Source organism: Bos javanicus, chromosome 22 (genome assembly GCF_032452875.1).
Source record: "Bos javanicus breed banteng chromosome 22, ARS-OSU_banteng_1.0, whole genome shotgun sequence".
In the NCBI taxonomy this organism is placed as follows: Eukaryota; Metazoa; Chordata; class Mammalia; order Artiodactyla; family Bovidae; genus Bos; species Bos javanicus.
This window is the reverse complement of record NC_083889.1, coordinates 55464443-55478034: the sequence shown is the minus strand read 5'-3', so window position 1 is coordinate 55478034 and position 13592 is coordinate 55464443. Positions and strand designations below refer to the sequence as shown.

At 43.9% G+C, this 13592-nt stretch overlaps 1 protein-coding gene across 20 annotated transcripts in view; it reads right to left on the bottom strand.

Annotated features, from left to right (window-relative positions):
* The window catches only part of ATG7 (autophagy related 7), a 273963-nt gene that overhangs the window by 195269 nt on the left and 65102 nt on the right, over nucleotides 1–13592 (bottom strand). For all 20 annotated transcript variants that reach the window (XR_009732575.1, XR_009732577.1, XR_009732576.1 and 17 more), the window contains one exon: nucleotides 4131–4289. Coding sequence is in view for 17 of the 20 variants with exons in the window: in XM_061397104.1 (XP_061253088.1) it covers nucleotides 4131–4289 (159 nt within the window). In the remaining 3 variants the exon portion in view is untranslated. The remainder of the gene's footprint in view (nucleotides 1–4130; nucleotides 4290–13592) is intronic.

Below are 13592 nucleotides of genomic sequence, written 5' to 3'. Positions count from 1 at the left end.
CTAAAACTCTCCAGATGACTCAAATGTGCAGCCGGGGCGAGCGATCATTTACAGCAGTGAAGTACACGGACGGACCTCACGTGTCCAGCTTGATGTGTTTTGACAAGCTGCAGATTAACCACTGCACACGTCCCCCAGGGCATCGACTGTCATCCCAGGCAACGCTCTCATATGCTTTCACAGGCAATCCCCAGGACCTCTACCCGCAGAGTGTGAGAGCTGTATGCCCCTCACCCTCCCACCATCTAGCACCGTCAGTCTTCTAATTTTAGTCATTTCAGTGCGTGTGCAGGGATACGTCTTCACGGCCCTGATTCACACCCTATGATGACTACTGTTGAGCATGACATGTGTTCACTGGCCATGCACAGACCTTCCCTAGGAAGCCATGCTGGCCCAACCCTTCAGTCCCTTAAAAAAAAAAAAAAAGGTTTGCCTGTCTTATTACTGGGTGGCAGAAGTTGTTCACGTATCCTGGATATAGGCTGTTTGCCAAATACATGTCCTGCAAGTAGTTTCAGTTTGGGCCAGCCTTTGTGTTCTCTTATTGGCATCTTTCGAGAAGCAGAAATTTTAAATTTCGATGAAGTCCTATTCATCCATTTTCTCACTTACGATCAGTATTTCCATGGTCCTAGGAGTCTCTGCCATCACAGGTCACCAGGCTGCTCTCTTCTAGAAGTGCTCTAGTTCCAGCTTTTATGTTTAGTTCTATGGCCTCACTGGGGTGTCACCTAAGGGCTCAGAGTGGCCAGTGAGGTCTCTCCCTTCTGGATGGCTAGGACTCCAGTGCCTTGCAGCCTGTAGGGGCTCTGGAACCTCATTCTGCCCACAGCAGACTCACGGTGCTTCCTGCCCAGATTACGGAGTCCTACCCTGAGAAAGAACAGAGCCTCAACGTGCTGCTGCCCAGACACTCTTCTGGAACTCCTTCCCTGCACGGCTCGCACAGGTCTGATACTCTGTCCTGAAGTTTCAGCTGCCTGGATTCTCATCTCTGTTTCCTCAGCTCATCGAGACCAACAATACCTCCTTGGGCTCCCCGTGGGCTCTGACACGAGCTAAAAAGTGCCTCCGTGCAACAAACCGGGACAAACACCTTCTGAGCCCACAGTCTCTCACTGCCTGCTGGTCAGCATCTGCTGAGTCACTTTACACAATGTACCCGGCTGCAAAACTGGTAGATGCACCATGGCAGGAGAGCCAGTTCATCAGTCACTCATCAGGGTTGGAAACAGACGTCCAGAGATGGGTTTTAAAACCCTCAGTGTGGCTCTATAACCCTACATTTTATTGCCTCACCTTTGGGGGGAAATGGTAACCTCAAGTGGTTATTTGATTGATTCAAGGTCAGTTGTTTTCCTATTCAATGAATTCAACCCCAGGATTAGGCATATTATTTGTGGCTGAGCCGTTCTTTTCATGTCTTCTTCACTCAGACTAGCCTCCTGTCCGGGGCCTGGTGTAAGGAAGGTGATGAGGCAGTATCTATTGAATGAAAAACGATGCTAAACTGAACATACAAACAGAATCACGTAAGCTTGGCTAGCCAGTAAGTGAAATGGCTTCGCAAGTTCTTTTCACGAATTTGATGCCTTGCCCTAGAACTTAGGTGGGCTCAGTGTTATCTATTATTTTTTAAACTTAATTAAATTATTTTTGGCTGTGCTGGGTCTTTGCTGCCGCACGGGCTTTTCTCTAGTTGCAGCGAGCAGGGGCTACTCTTCGTTTTGGTGTGTGGGCTTCTCTTACGACAGAGCACAGGCGCTAGGGCACATGGGCTCAGCAGTCACGGTGCAGGGACTTAGCTGTTTTGCGGCACGTGGGATCTTCCCAGACCAGGGATCAAACCCGTGCCCCTTGCTTTGGCAGGCGGATTCTTCACCACTGAGCCACCAGGGAAGCCCCCGTGTTACCTATTATTCCTTATAAGGCATGAGGGATAAAAGCATATGAGACCAGGCTCCCCACAGTAAGGACTGCATCATCCAATAGGTAAAATGCAGTAGCGTGACGTAGGTGTTGGGGAACAGGCTTGATCCTGGTGGGCTGATGCTCTCAAGAAAAGGGGAACCTGAACTCTAAGGCCCAGCATGACCTGGCTCTTGCTGATGTCCTAGCTCCGAGTCTGTCTTTCTTGACCCCGTGCCGCAGCCAGCCCGACTTCCTTTCCGTTCACAGAGGCACAGGCTGCATCCTACCTCAGCGTCTGCACAGGCCGCTCTGTCCACCCTGGTCTATCTAACTCTCACCCGCATTTCAGAGCTTAGCTTCCTCAAGCAAGTCCGTTCTAGGTCAGGTGTACCTGCTAAACATTCCCACGGCTGCTGAGCTCCTGCTTTGTGCACTTGCTGCAAGTGTAGCCATTCATGAAGTTAGTTTATTGGCCACACCCCTGACTAGACTCTCAGCTCCAGGCGAGGAAGGGGGAAGTTCATCTGCCTTTTCCCCAGCCCCCACATAGCAGGCCTTAAATAAACATATGATGAACGAGTAAGCCATAGGATAACCGAACAAATAAAGCAGGGGGAACTGCATTGGGTCACAGACCGTGGCTAGGATTTGAGTGAGCAAAAATTTCAGGCAGAGCTCAGATTCAAAGCCAGGTCTGTCTCCGGTGATAGGATGGATTATTCTTCCTGACTATGCACCGCCCACCTCTAATAGAATTATGCGTCCATGCCCGTTAGCCACATGGCTTTACAGGACCTCCCACCAGGTAGGCAGGGTATCTGGACCAACCCCACTGAGTTGGGGCCTGGTCCTGTGACCTGCTCTGGCGACGGCAATAGAGGACACTGCTGAGACTTTAAGAGACACAGGAAGTACTGGTAGCCTGACCAACTCCTTTACACTTCCACCTTCTATCATAAGGAGAGCAGGACCAGGTGACCACTGCTCCTGGAGCCTAGACTTCGACAGTATGACACACAGAATAGACTGGAACAGGACTCAAAGCCAGAGTCCGGTCCAGCCCAGCCACTGAGCCACGGCGAACCCGCAGCCCTGTGAACATGAAATCAGTGTTCGTGATCATAAGCCACTTGCACGCTGGGAGTGTGTGATGTGTAATGTTGTCGCAGCAGAAACGTAACTAAGAGGCCTCCTCAACGGCGGGGTGTAACTTCTTCTTCTCTCTCTTGTCATCCAGCGCCTAGCTGGGTGCAGAGGGCTCAGTCAGTCCCACTGAATTAAACCCAAGAGATGACGTTCTTCTGGTGAAATGGACAAGATGGTCAAAGCCACTTTTAAAGCAGAGGCTGAGAATAAATGAATCTAATGCTCAGTGACTAAACAGGGAAACCTTAAGAAAGGCTGAGAATAAATGAATCTAATGCCCAGTGACTAAACAGGGAAACCTTAAGAAAGGCTGAGAATAAATGAATCTAATGCCCAGTGACTAAACAGGGAAACCTTAAGAAAGCAGGCTTCTTTTTTTTTTTTTTTTCCTATTTTTAAGCCAGGGCCGAGAGCCTCCTGTGGCACTTGCAGTAGCAGCAGATGCTTTGGGGACACCTGAGCTAACCTCTGTCACACAAATTGACGAGGCGTGCAAGACGCAGAATGTCTTCTGCTGGATAACCTCAAAAACATGGCCAGATGTTGAACCAAATGAGCTGAACGACTTGCCTCTCACTGTTTTCAAAGTAAACGACGGACGTCAAGAACAAGCAGCAGCTAGAGTGAAAGGCTGAACGTTTCGCCAGACCCTCCTGGTGCAGACTATCTGATTTCATAAACCTGTACTAACCATCAGGCGTCCTGGCCATGAGGGAGGTAATATCCTACAGCGGATCCAGTATCCAAAGTGGATAAACCCTTCGGAACAAGGCAGTATCTAAAACTATGTGGACCCCCAAATCCCTCAACTCAGGGCTTTGTAACTTATGAAACATTTTTGTCATACAGTCTCCATGGTGGTTTTACAGTAATACATGAGGATTTTATTTTGTTCTTGTAATCCCCACTTCTGAGGTGAGGAAACACACAATGGGGCCCTGGCAGGAAGTGACCAATGTCTGAGTCTGTTCCCTCCATCCCGTAGGGCCTCCTTCCCACATGATTAACACTTAAACACTGACAGGCCAGGCAAAAAGCCCTGACGTTCTCAGCACCCAGCACCAACGTACCACTCCGGGGAATATCTTCTGCAGCCGGTCTGCGGCTGCCAGGGCCTTGGGCTTCCCACCCGCCAGGCAATCTTCAAATTCATACAGAGGCTGCCTCACAGGGTTGGAGTAGGAGATCTTGGCATTGTCCACGAACGTGATGTGTCTGACACCCCAACCCTGCACAGAAAAACAGGAGATCGTGGTGGGTTTCTGATGAACATTTCACAGGGTGTCTCTCTGGAAATCTCTAAAAGGGGTTTGGCTTTGGGGCAGCTTGGGAACCTCAAAATACAGGAAACGCTGGAAATTGAATTGTGCAGAGTCCATTTTTGACAGATAGAATGTCAACTTCTTTAAAAGACGAAATAATTATACACCTGGTGCCTTGCTTCCTACAGCAATGAGACTAAGACATATGTCACTGCTGGTCTGACTAATACTTCACTATTTTTGACAGTGGCACCAGAGGAAGCTTAGGAAGGTGAGTCCCTGCTGCTGTCTTCAGAGGACTGGCAAGGGCCACCCAGTGACCTCGCTCTCCCTGAATGAGTCAGTGGGCATACGTAACAGCGCGTCCTAAAATTCACTCAAAGCCTGAAATAGCTCCATGTATTAATAAAAGTGACTTGTAAGTTATTTCCAATTGTATAACATGACAGAAGATTTTGTACTATTTCTCAATGAGGCAAAGCCCTTATGAATATTCTGGAATGTAGGGGACAGCTCTACATTCTCAGAAATAGCTTTCATGACTTCATCCATTTCAATTAAATCTTAGAACTGAACAATTTTAAAGTTAGATAGGCTCCCTAAAATCTTTAGCTCCATTACTTTATTTTACAGATACAGAAACCGAAGCCCAGAAAAGATACGTGACTCACCGTGGGTCATAAATCTGGTTAATGGTGAGGAGGAAATGAGATGCCCCGGGTGGAGGCAAGAAGATGCCTCCTTTCTGGGGGGTGAGGTGGGATGCATCTATTTCAGCAAATCACAAAGAGTGGCCTAAGAGAAGCCCTGCTAGGACTGACTGCAGAGTCTGACTAAGAGTCTGATCTCTGCCTTATTTCAATATCCTTCCATCAGTTCAGTTAGTTCAGTTGCTCAGTCGTGTCTGACTCTGCGACCCCATGGACTGCAGCATACCAGGCTTCCCTGTCCCTCATCAATTCTTGGAGCTTGCTCAAACTTATTTCCATAGAGTCGGTGATGCCATCCAACCATCTTATCCTCTGTCGTCCCTTTCTCCTCTTGCCTTCAGTCTTTCCCAGCATCAGGGTCTTCTCCAGTGAGTCGGCTCTTCACATCAGGTGGCCAAAATATTGGAGTTTCAGTTTCAGCATCAGTCCTTCCAATGAATATTCAGGACTGATTTCCTTTAGGATTGACTCGTTTGATCTCCTTGCTGTCCAAGGGACTCTCAAGAGTCTTCTCCAACACCACAGTTCAAAAGCATCAATTCTTTGGTGTTCAGCTTCCATTATGGTCCAGCTCTCACATCCATACATTACTAATGGAAAAACCACAGCTTTGACTAGATGGACCTTTGTTGGCAAAGTAACGTCTCTGTTTTTTAATATGCTATCTAGGTTGGTCATAACTTTTCTTCCAAGGAGAAAGTGTCTTCTAATTTCATGACTAAAGTCACCATCTGCAGTGATTCTGGAGCCCCCCAAAATAAAGTCTGTCACTAATTCCATTGTTTCCCCATCTATTTGCCATGAAGTGATGGGATTGGATGTCATGATCTTCGTTTTTGGAATGTTGTGTTTTAAGCCAACTTTTTCACTCTCCTCTTTCACTTTCATCAAGAGGTTCTTTAGTTCTTCTTCCGTCTCTGCCATAAGGGTGGTGTCATCTGCATATGTGAGGCTATTGATATTTCTCCCAGCAATCTTGATTCCAGCTTGTGCTTCATCTAGCCTGGCATTTCGCATGATGTACTCTGCAACTTATAATTTATAAGTTAAATAAGCAGGGTGACAATATAGAGCCTTGATGTACTCCTTTCCCAATTTGGAACCAGTCTGTTGTTCCCTCCATCAGGGACACTGAAATTCAGTTAGTCTGACAAGTGCAGAGGCAAAGTCAACACAATCCATGATTTGGGGCTGAGGATGACGGGCCAGAATCCATCCTTTAGAAAGCATAGTTTAGATTGGCTGTGTGTTTTGAAGCCCACAGGTAACTCTGGTCTACTCACCCTGTTTCATAAGTGACTTTCACCAGCTGAGCAAACCACCACGTAGGGGGAACAAAGGTATGGAAAATCCAAAAGTCATTTGTGCTTGGCTAGAGAAGGCGATGGCACCCCACTCCAGTACTCTTGCCGGGAAAATCCCACGGACAGAGGAGCCTGGTGGGCTGCAGTCCATGGGGTCTCGAAGAGTCGGACACGACTGAGCGACTTCACTTTCACTTTTCACTTTCATGCACTGGGGAAGGAAATGGCAACCCACTCCAGTGTTCTTGCCTGGAGAATCCCAGGGACGGGGGAGCCTGGTGGGCTGCCGTCTATGGAGTCGTACAGAGTTGGACACGACTGAAGCGACTTAGCAGCAGCAGCAGCAGGGTATGTTTATTTTGGGAGTATTTTTGCATTCCTTAAAGCAATGCTGAGTGGAGAGCAGGGAAGGCAGTCTGGAAACTGCTAGACGGTAGAGGAAAGCTACATACATGATAAGCATGCTGCATGTGAGCCACAGGCACACGTACTCGCACACTTGACTTTCGGTTTCTTGGAATGCCATACAGTTTAATGGGCTTCCCTAGCAGACCAGCTGGCAAAGAATCCACCTGCAGTGCAGGAGACCTGGTTCAATTCCTGGGTCGGGAAGACCACCTGGAGCATGGATAGGTTACCCACTCCAGTATTCTTGGGCTTCCCTGGTGGCTCAGACAGTAAAGAATCTGCCTGCAATGCAGGAAACCTGGGTTCGATCCCTAAGTTGGGAAGATCCCCTGGAGGAGGGATGGCAACCTGCGGGGAGCGCGCTCCGCCCGTGGCAAAGGTCATGAGGAAGGAGGCTTGGCATACACAAAGGCGGGATCAAGCCTCAGGAGTCTCCCTGGAAATTCTTGAGCATCTACCCCCAAAACCAGAGTCTGCCTACTTTCTGCTTTGTGCTCTCACCTACACCTCTGACTTTACGGGGGGCTGTCCCCCACTACCTCTCTCTGAAAAAGAGTTAGCTTACAGTCCAGTTAATAATTCCTGGGTGAGACAGTGTTTCAACCTACAAACTCCTTTGGAAGTCCTCTAGCCTGCCTGAATAGGTTTTTCCGGCCACATGTGATTGTTCAGAGTCTCCCAACTGTGAGAAGCAGGAGATGTTCTAAACTGTCTAAACACAGATTCTTTTGAGTAGTTAAAAGATTGATTAGAAATTGTATTGGTGAAGGGTTTTTCATTTATTGGGCCAATGTTTGCTGCTAAGTCTCCATACTCCTTACCTACTGTGTCCTTGGCAGTGTATTGATTGATATAATGGGTGTATAGAAATGTAAGTAGTAGCCTCAATGTTTGTAACCTTGGACCCTTGAGTTAATTCTTTTCTTGATTGAGCCCACCTCACCTTTGCCCTATAGGAATGCAGCTTTGTCCAATGCTTTTTTGGAGGCTGGGTCCTGACTTTGGAATAATCACCTTTAGAGAAAGACAAGTTTCTTAAAATGTTAACAGGCCTCCTGGCCAGAAGATGATGTAATTCACCTGAACTTTTGCATATGATAAGTTTGAAAGCCTGGCTTCCATTAGGACCAGGAGCTGCTGTCCTTGCATGACTCCACCCCTTCCCCCATTATCCTCTATGCACAACTTAAGGTATAAAAACTACTTTGGAAAATAAAGTGCGGGCCTTGTTCACCGAAACTTGGTCTCCCCATGTCGTTCTTTCTCTTACCTTTTGGCTGAATTATTCAGCCTCTTTTCTCCACTGAATTTCCTCACTGAGCTATCCTCATTCTATTACTCTTTATATCTTTGATAAATATTTAAATAAATAGGTCGCCGACTGTCCCCGCTTCGAATACCCTGGATCAGCCGGGGCTGGTCCCCGGCAGCAACCCATTCCAGTGTTCTTGCCTGGAGAATCCCCATGGACAGAGGTGCCTGGCGGGCTACAGTCCATGGGGTCACAAAGAGTTGGACTGAGACACTAAGCACACACAGAATAAGAAGCGAAGTGAACGTCACTCAGTCGTGTCCGACTCTGCGACCCCACGCACTATACCATCCGTGGAATTCACCAGGCCAGAATATTGAAGTGGGTGGCCTTTCCCTTCTCCCGGGGATTTTCCAACCCAGGGATTGAACCCAGGTCTCCCACATTGCAGGTGGATTCTTTACCAGCTGAGCCACAAGGCTCAAGACTACTGGAGAGGGTAGCCTATCCCTTCTCCAACAGACTAAGCACATACAGTGTAATGGCTAATTGGCAAACATTAAAGAAAATTACAACACTCAATGCTAGTGAGGATGGGGTTTCAGTGATTGAGAATGTAATACTGGTATTTTATTTCATTGAGAGTTCATTGATTGAGAATGTAAACTGGTATCACTCTTCTGGAAAGCAATCTGGCAATATGATTCTAGGATTTTTTACATGCTCATATCAATCATATCAACCTACTTCCAGCAATCTATCTTAGGAAATAATCCAAAATACTGACAAAAATGCAATCACCAAGATGTTCTCTGTAAAGTAATTTATAGTTGTAAAAGATTGAAAGCAATGTTGATGTCTAAAAATAGGGGAATGTCTCAGTAAATCATGTTTCATCATATAAGAAGGCATATTCTATAGCCAACTTCTTGTTGCCAACATCCAATGGATCATAAAAAAGCAAGAAGAGTTCCAGAAAAACATCTACTTCTGCTTTATTGACTACGCCAAAGCCTTTCACTGTGTGGATCACAACAAACTACAGAAAATTCTTAAAAGAGATGGGAATACCAGACCACCTGACCTGCCTCCTGAGAAATCTGTATGTAGGTCAAGAAGCAACAGTTAGAACTGGACATGGAACAACGGACTGGTTCCAAATTGGGAAAGGAGTACGTCAAGACTGTATATTATCACTCTGCTTATTTAACTTATATGCAGAGTACATCATGTGAAATGCCAGGCTGGATAAAGCACATGCTGGGATCAAGATTGCCAGGAGAAATATCAATAACCTCAGATATGCAGATGACGCCACCCTTATGGTAGAAAGTGAAGAAGAACTAAAAAGCCTCTTGATGAAAGTGAAAGAGGAGAGTGAAAAAGTTGGCTTAAAGCTCAACATTCAGAAAACTAAGATCATGGCATCCAGTCCTATCACTCCATGGCAAATAGATGGGGAAACAATGGAAACAGTGTCAGACTTTATTTTGGGGGCTCCAAAATCGCTGCAGATGGTGACTGCAGCCATGAAATTAAAAGATGCTTGCTCCTTGGATGAAAAGCTACGACCAACCTAGACAGCATATTAAAAAGCAGAGACATTACTTTGCTGACAAAGGTCTGTCTAGTCAAAGCTATGGGTTTTCTAGTAGTTATGTATGAATGCGAGAGTTGGACCATAAAGAAAGCTGAACACTGAAGAATTGATGCTTTTGAACTGTGGTGTTGGAGAAGACTCTTGAGAGTCCCTTGGACTGCAAGGAGATCCAACCAGCCTATATCCTAAAGGAAATCAGTCCTGAATATTCATTGGAAGGACTTATGCTGAAGCTGAAACTCCAATACTTTGGCCACCTGATACGAAGAGCTGACTCACTGGAAAAGATCCTGATGCTGGGAAAGATTGAAGGCAAGAGGAGAAGGGGATGACAGAGGATGAGATGTTTGGGTGGCATCACTGACTCGATGGACATGAGTTTGAACAAGCTCTCGGAGTTGGTGATGGACAGAGAGGCCTGGCGTGCTGTGGTCCATGGGGTTGCAAAGAGTAGGACACGACTGAGCAACTGAACTGAACTGATTCTATAGCCATTAAAAAAGCTTTTTAGGTATCCTTTTTAATGACATTAGAAAGTATTTTAACTGATGAAAACAAGGGACATTTTTACATATCAAATAAACAATTTAAATATATGTTAAACAAACATTGAAAGGAAACAGGTGATAAAGTAGTAGAAAAACAGGTCTTTTTCTGCCTCATAACTCTTTCACTGTAGAAATTTTCTATAATGGATCTAGATCTATACTGACTTCATAATTTAAAAAGTGCTGGGAAAACCTATGTACCTAATTCTGGAAGTTAGGGAAAGAATGAAATAAATTCCCATAAAAAGATGAATAAATGAATAAAAAGTAGATAGTAATAAATATGGAAACAAACCAAAACAAAAATTACAGAAAAAAGAGATCAAGGATTTAGTTTTCTGGAAAGAGAAGCCTATCTGGCAAGTCTGAATAAGAGGAAAAAAAGAAATATTCAACATTAGGAATATGGTTCAGGTGGTAAAGAATCTGCTGCAACACAGGAGACCTGGGCTCGATCCCTGGTTTGGGAAGATCTCCCAGAGCAGGGAATGGCAACCCACCCCAGTATTCTTGCCTGAGACTCCCATGGACAGAGGAGCCTGTCTGGCTACAGTCCATGGGGTCGCAGAGAGGTGGACTCGACTGAGCGGCCAACACCACTGCTACTACAGAGAAGACAGGGACTTCCCTGGGGCTCAGGACTTAAGACTCTGAGCTTCCACTACGGGGATCCCACTCAATCCCTGGTCAGGGAACTAATATCCCACATGCCCTGCAACACTGCCAAAGATAAATAAATAGATACTAAATAAAGATGGGAAAGATGGCAAGAGAATACTATATTTATTTTATATCAACTAATTTTCAAATTTAGATGAAATGGATGATTTTCTAGGAAAACAACATGACTAAACTGACTCAAAAGAGGTATAAAATCTAAAAGGTCAATGACTGTAGAAACATCTCTAAAACTTCCACAGATCCCCTGCTCTCATTGCTAACAAAATTCCAAAGGCACCAGGCTGAGCTGGATTTATAACTGAATTTTACCAAACCATCAAGGAACTGATACTTCATACTCTAAACCTGTCCTGCCACATAGAAAAAGGCAGAAAGTTTTATTTTATAAAAGTAGTGTAATTCAGCTATCAATGACACCAGAAAGGAAAAGAAAAACATTACTATAAACCAGTCTGACTTATTAACACATATGGAAAACTTAGTAGTAAAACATTACCAGTTGACCTCCATTGTATATTAGAAGAATAACAAGCTACGAACAAATAAGAGTTTTTCCCAGGAATGCTCAGCATGAGAATACTTAGATTGTCTTGATAGATGCATTTGATGATAAAGCTCAACAATCATTTCTGATATAAACTCGCAGCAAACTAGAAAGAAAAATCTGCCTCCTTAACTTATAGAAGAACATTAGCAGAAACCAACATCACGTATAAAAACTAAAGGAAAAAACAAGAAGATTCTCATTGAAATCAGTAACCAAACGAGGGTGCTAACTCTCACCACTGTTCCTCACCATTTTTATGGAGTCCTAGTCAATCCAATAAGACAAGGAAAAGAAACCGATACAGATGTTGGTGAGGAACACTTATCAACCTAGAAAATTCAAAAGAATCAAACAAAAATCTATCATAGCCAAGAAAGTTTAGAAAGATGACTAGATAGAAGATAAACATTCAAAACTCAGTATCTTTCTTATATATTCATCCCAGTAAGAGTCAATTGGAAAATTTAGTGGGAGGAACATATCTTTAAAAGAAAAAGAAGTTAAATATGTGAAAACTAATTAAAGGAGGCATGTGGGAAACCTATATAAATAAAATGCTACAAAGATGATCTAAATAATTTAAGAGATATACAATGCTTCTGGAACTAAGGATCAATATTGTAAAGATGTTAATCTCTGCCAATTTATCTATAAATTCACTGTAATTTGAGTGAAAGCTATGAGTAATAATGCAGGAATGAACAAATAGAATGATGGAATAAAAACAGACTCCAAAAAGAGACTCAGGTATAAAGGAATTTAGAATTTAATAAAGGTGGAAAATGAGATTTGTATCAGTGAATGAATGACATTAAAATAAATGACTATTTAAAAATGTTACATTGTTAAATTCCATAAAACAAAAAATAAATTCCACATTAATAGAGATCTAAACATAAAAACAGGAGTTAAACCATAAAGGAAAAGATTAACGTATTCAATAATATTAATTTATTAATTTAAAATTAATAAATTAAAAAAACCCTTTACGTGGCTAAAGATAAATAAATGGAGAAAAATATTTGCATTATATTACAGAAAAACGGTTAATATCCATAAAAAAGGAAAAGTGTTAGGCAGAAGATGAGATGGTTAGATAGCATCACTGACTCAATGGATGCGAATACGCGCAAACTCCAGGAGACAGCAGAGGACAAAAGGAGCCTGGCGTGCTGCAGCCACGGGGCCCCCAAAAGTCCGACGTGACTCAGCAACTGACAATCCATAAAAAAAGGTACCCCCAGTCTAGATACAAAAAACAGCCTAAAGGACACGAATAGAACAAACAAAAATTCACAAATGAAATCAAGTTAAAGACTAACCCTCACTAATTAAAGAAATGCAAACCAAAAAGCTGTTTTATATTCTCTCTAACATAGCAGTTCTACTTCTAGAGTTTTTTCCTAAAGAAATAATCCCATGGACATGTAAAGGTATAAGAATGTTCATTTCAACAGCATCTCCAAAAGAGAAATATGCTGAAATTGTTTACATGAACTGAAGCAAGTCATAACAGTGGGCTTCCCTGTTGGCTTAGATGGTGAAGAATCCACCTGCAATGCGGGAGACCTGGGTTTGATCCCTGGGTCGGGAAGATCCCCTGGAGGAGGGCGTGGCAACCCACTCCAGGATTCTTGCCTGGAGAATTCCCATGGACAGAGGAGCCTGGTGGGCTACAGCCCATGGGGTCACAAAGAGTCAGACATGACTAGGTGACGAAGCATAGCACAGCATATAACAAATTTCTATATGTACATAAAATGGAATAGAGAACCACAATTATTGCTCTATTGAGTTAAAAATAGAAACTTGCTATAAACAGGTTGTAATGATCCAAGCTTTGCAAATATAAATAATTAAATAAGAGCAAAGATGACCAGTGCATCTCTGTATTTGCACACACCTATGAAAATTACTTCATTACTTCATTCTCCAGAAAGAATGAAGGGATGGAGCCAAAGCAAAAAGAATACCCAGCTGTGGATGTGACTGGTGATAGAAGCAAGGTCCGATGCTGTAAAGAGCAATACTGCATAGGAGCCTGGAATGTCAGGTCCATGAATCAAGGCAAATTGGAAGTGGTCAAACAAGAGATGGCAAGAGTGAATGTCGACATTCTAGGAATCAGCGAATTGAAAGGGACTGGAATGGGTGAATTTAACTCAGATGACCATTATATCTACTACTGCGGGCAGGAATTCCTCACAAGAAATGGAGTAG